The sequence below is a fragment of the Diachasma alloeum genome, unplaced genomic scaffold (genome assembly GCF_001412515.2).
Source record: "Diachasma alloeum isolate Michigan unplaced genomic scaffold, Dall2.0 Dall_scaffold_01650, whole genome shotgun sequence".
In the NCBI taxonomy this organism is placed as follows: domain Eukaryota; kingdom Metazoa; phylum Arthropoda; class Insecta; order Hymenoptera; family Braconidae; genus Diachasma; species Diachasma alloeum.
The window spans coordinates 10,714-15,767 of record NW_021681745.1 but is presented as its reverse complement, the minus strand read 5'-3'; the positions used below and the strand labels follow the sequence as shown (position 1 = coordinate 15,767).

Below are 5,054 nucleotides of genomic sequence, written 5' to 3'. Positions count from 1 at the left end.
TTCATTGGCGCTACTGTCCTCCTAGTTACTTCGGTAGGACATAACATTTGTGGCACTTTAGTACCCCAAAGTGACCGCACTGTGGGGAGTCAGCACCGTCATTCAGCTCAGGTGGTCATTGAGGCAAAATGGACACTGTCGTAAAGAGTTTGACATATTGACAACTCACGCATCGGAAAAAAAAATTGGGGAATCAGCGAAAGAAAAATGTTGTGTTTTACATCTCGGATTTTATCGGGGTTTTCTTAAGACAAGTGCAGTCATTCAACAGTCATAGAGAATAGAGTGGTATTGGAGGACGGCCCGTTTTCTGCTCACTTGTCGATTCAGATGACCCTAGCAAACCTGCATTTGGAGATGTTTAAATCGCAGCTTTTCGAGAGGAGTATTATGCGGCACATTTGAAACTAATTACAACCTATCCCTGTGTGACTCTACAACAATAAAATTAGTTTACTCATTACTCTAAGTCAACAAACTTGTTGAGGTAAGAACCAGAGCTGGGTACTATATATTCACATAGAAAGACTAGTTTAAATAGTTCAGCACAATTAAATTCCATTTGAAATAGATATTCCCACTTGACTACATCGCTGCGATCAAATAGTATTCATTCATTTTTTTTAAAGCGAATTAAAATAATTATTTGACATTTGATTTCAATGGAATGGAAAAAGACGTAGTATATTCCTATTTTATTCCACTATTTGACATTGTCGAAAGCCGATAAATACATTATATGAAAAATTCATTCTTGCTACTATATGATAATAATTTTGTTTGTTACGTGCCTCATATCTTGTTAAATTGTTATTTCTAGTTGTTGTTTCTTAGTTCCCTACGGAAAGAAACAAAATCAGCTAATGAATAANAAGCTCTATTGATATCTTTAGCTTCATCAGTCAGACATGATTGGACTTATGAAGCCCTGATTGATTCCATGAAGAATGACAACACTCTCTTCGGATGCAACTACCTACCAACGAATAAACAGAAATTGTGGACAACTATAAACAGAAATTCATCAGGGGTTACTAAGAATGGGTATTGTCCAAAGTGCTCTAATTTTTGGGTAATATTGATGTAATGAAAGCCACTTACTGTTACTGCGATATTTGTAAAGTCAATGTAGAAAAAGGGAAAATGAAGTATTTCTTGACTCTCAGTTTGGAGAATCAGTTAAAACCGTTTTTAAAGGTGCCAAATATGAAGAAAATATTGAATTATCGTTCGGAGAGAGTGAAGAAGGTTGAAGATAACATCAAGGATATTTTCGATGGCCAAGCTTATATTAGGTTACAACAAGAGAACATCATTTCATCAAGTGATTTTACTTATTCATTCAATACAGATGGATTCAATGTACATCGGTCATCTGGGGCTTCAGCATGGCCTATTTTCATTATCATCAATGAGGTGCCACCAAATCTGAGACAGAAGTACATGTTTCTTGCTGAATTGTGGTATGACAAAGATGAGCCGAATATGAACTCTTACTTGAAACCATTTGTGGAAGAGGCGAATCATTTGTCTTCCAAAGGGATTCGTTGGAAACCTGATAGATCATCCGACGTGACGAGTAAATTCATACCAACATGTTGTGTTGTTGATTCTAAGTGTCGTTGCAAGCTTCTTGGTATGGCCCAGTATTCTGGGTACTATGGTTGAACTTTCTGTACAATTATAGGAATTTATGTAGCTAGCAATATGAGATACCCGATTCTCCCACATCCCGAAATACCAGAGCCTACGATGCGCACTGATGAGAGTGTCCGCCAACAGATCCTTGCAGCTCATAACAGTAAAAAAACCATTGAAGGCATAAAAGNCTGATAAGGCGAAGTCTTTACTCGAAAAACATGTCTACCAATGCGATGAAGTAGTTGAGTATCAAAGAATTCTACACAATAGTATTGAATATGGTTCACTGCAATATGAGAGAGGAAATCGTTCTGATGACACTAAACTCCTGATGTGGGATGGTACTTACTGCGAAATTAATCGAATTATCACATTTCAACACAATAATACTGAACTATGTGGCATATTTGTTTTTCCATATGCAGTTAACACTGGTTTGCGTGGTACAGATCATATCGTAGTAGCGGAGACAACCGATGAGAGTGCTTTCTTCCTGATGAATAATTGTAGATGTCCATTGATTGAAATTTCTATTGCAAATGAACTTTATCTTATCCCCCTCACAAATCAATAGCAAATTGATTAACAAGATATATTTTATTCATAGTCAATGGAAACGAGAATTAATAAAGAATTAAGTTTACTGAGAAAATGGTGTGCGATTCATTAAACTATTCACTATTCNTGGTGTACGATTCATTAAACTATTCACTATTCGATGATTTCCTATGTGGACACTACTCGATTCATTTCGATATGTTGAAATGTCCATTCAATATCAGCACTCTTTCAATGTTATTATATCACTTTGGATGATTACATACTATCTGACTCCATATATCTCGATTAATACTTCTTGCAATTTCAACGATTGACAGATTTTGGCAACCATTGAGACATTTAATGATGGTCAGTCCTATGTTCGACATCAGATTGAACTANACATCCCGAAATACCAGAGCCTACGATGCGCACTGATGAGAGTGTCCGCCAACAGATCCTTGCAGCTCATAACAGTAAAAAAACCATTGAAGGCATAAAAGAAATTCCATCTGAATTACTCTGCTTAAATCATTTCGACTTTGCGGTAAGCCCTGTAGTAGTAGATGATCTTCATGGCAGGGTTGCCAGATTTTGGCTATTTATAGCCAAATCCTGTACAATTTTAAATGGGCTGACGTTACGACCTGACAACACTGNGTATAGAACTAACATACTTGGTCGATTATAGACATCGTCCAACTGTCAGTTGAAGTCATTGCCCTTAACACTTGCATTCATAAAAGTATAAATATATTTATGTCGCGCGGTGCAATAAGTAGAGTTTATCGCACGCTGCGCTTCGCGCAGCCTGCTCAAAACTCGACTTCTGCACGACTTGACATAAAATATTATAGAGCACTCGGTAATAAATTTCGTTTTCAACGAATGTGTGTACAGACCTCGCCTTCGGTTCGGCCTGTAAACTACACATTCGTTAAAAACGAAATTTGTGCCCTTGTACTCTAATGTACTATTACATTATTCAGACGTTTCATTGGATGAACATTCAATAAAATGGTGGCTGGTATGATTGAACGAAGTTCGACAGAGCCCTGACGTGATTTCGACAGAATGGCGGTTATGCTAATTGAAGGACTTAATGGATTTTCTATTCTGCTAATTTAAGACTTGACGTATTATGTCGATATCATTTCGACACTTACTAGTATCAACATCCGATAAATTGTGGGGTGGCATAACCGGACTACATTCGACAATCTCTCGACATGATGTCGATAATATTATTTACCCTGGAAATTACCACACTTAACCAATTATCAACATCATTTCGACGTGTGCTACTACCAATATTCGACAGGATTTGGACTGGTATAATTCTATACAGTCGACAGAGCCTCGACATAATCTCGACATCATTATTTCCCTTGAAAATTACCGCGCTCGACCAATTACCGACACTTGCTAGTGTCAGCATTTGATGAAATATCGACTAGTATAATCGGACAACTTTCGACAGGATTTCGACATACACTCGACAAAAGGTCGTGCATGTAAACGGCCAGACTTGACCAATCCTCGTCATCACTTCGACGTCAGTTCGGGTCACTGACCTGAACACTGGCCCATCACATGTCGAGTGACAAGATCTGACATATATCGATATCATTTCGACGTCTGCTAGTGTCAACATTTGATGAAATATCGACTAGCATAAACGGACAACTTTCGTCAGGGACTCGACATACACTTGACAATAGATCGTATATACAGGGTGTTTCAGAAGTACATGTACATCTGAACACCCTAGGATCAGGGGGTGATTCTGAGCAGAAAAGTCCTCTTGCACTTTTTGATCAGACTCACCCCTAAAAAGTTATTGGCAATTAAGGGTGGGCCAATGGGGAGTGATTTTTAAGCGGGCGCACATCCATGTGATATGCAGCATATGTGTGTGTGCCCGCCCCACCATTCTACGAGACAAAAGAGCGCAACGAAATTGCTCTCTCTCTCTCTCTCTCTCTCTCTCGCTCTCTCTGTTCGCTGGAATGACGAAGAGGAGAGAATGAATAGAGAACATAATTCCCCCTCCACACGCAATGGAAGGACGATCAACCGATCGTCTTTCCATTGGTTACAGCGTCGAGTAATGCGGGGAACGCGCGTCTCGGTTGAAAATTCATCCCTCCCCCCCGAATTATAGCTAAGGAATGAAACTTGTGTCACTTATTGAGTATTAAATGCTCAATTCAATGACACGAGTTTCATCCCTTAGCGCCTTTTGGGGACGGAGGGGTGAATTTTCAAAAGTACAAAGAGATTGAAAAAAAAAGTTTTTTTTCAATTCAAAAACTAATTCCTCCGACCCTAACTGCGACTAAGGGATGAAATTTATGCCAACGTGTTGAGCATTTAATACTCAATGAGTGACACAAATTTCATCCCTTAGCGCCTAATAGGGAGGGAGGAGTGAATTTTTGAAAGCGCAAAGAAATTGAAAAAAAAAATTTTTTTCAATTCAAAAATTCATTCCTCCGACCCTAATTGCGACTAAGGGATGAAATTTGTGCCAACGTGTTGAGCATTTAATACTCAATGAGTGACACAAATTTCATCCCTTAACGCCAGTTAGGGAGGGAGGAGTGAATTTTTGAATGTGCGAACGGATGGAAAAAAAAAATAAAAAATTTTGAATTTAAAAATTCATTTCTCCGACCCTAACTGCGACTAAGGGATGAAATTTGTGCCAACGTGTTGAGCATTTAATACTCAATAAGTGACACAAATTTCATCCCTTAGGGCCAGTTAGGGAGGGAGGAGTGAATTTTTTAAAGTGCGAAGAGATGGAAAAAAAAATTTTTTTTCAATTCACAAATTCATTGCTCCCACCCTAATTGCGACTAAGGGATGAA

General features: G+C 38.4%; 1 protein-coding gene across 1 annotated transcript; it reads left to right on the top strand.

Annotated features, from left to right (window-relative positions):
• The first annotated feature begins 908 nt into the window (after positions 1 to 908).
• On the top strand, positions 909 to 1,813 carry LOC107046648. Its single transcript, XM_029126697.1, has one exon. The coding sequence runs from the start codon at positions 1,087 to 1,089 to the stop codon at positions 1,666 to 1,668; it is 582 nt and encodes a 193-aa protein (XP_028982530.1). The 5' UTR covers positions 909 to 1,086; the 3' UTR covers positions 1,669 to 1,813.
• The last annotated feature ends 3,241 nt before the right edge of the window (positions 1,814 to 5,054 follow it).

Bases quoted from the DNA above. Each gene is read 5' to 3' on its own strand.
- LOC107046648 (XM_029126697.1), top strand. From the start codon at position 1,087: ATGAAAGCCACTTACTGTTACTGCGATATTTGTAAAGTCAATGTAGAA.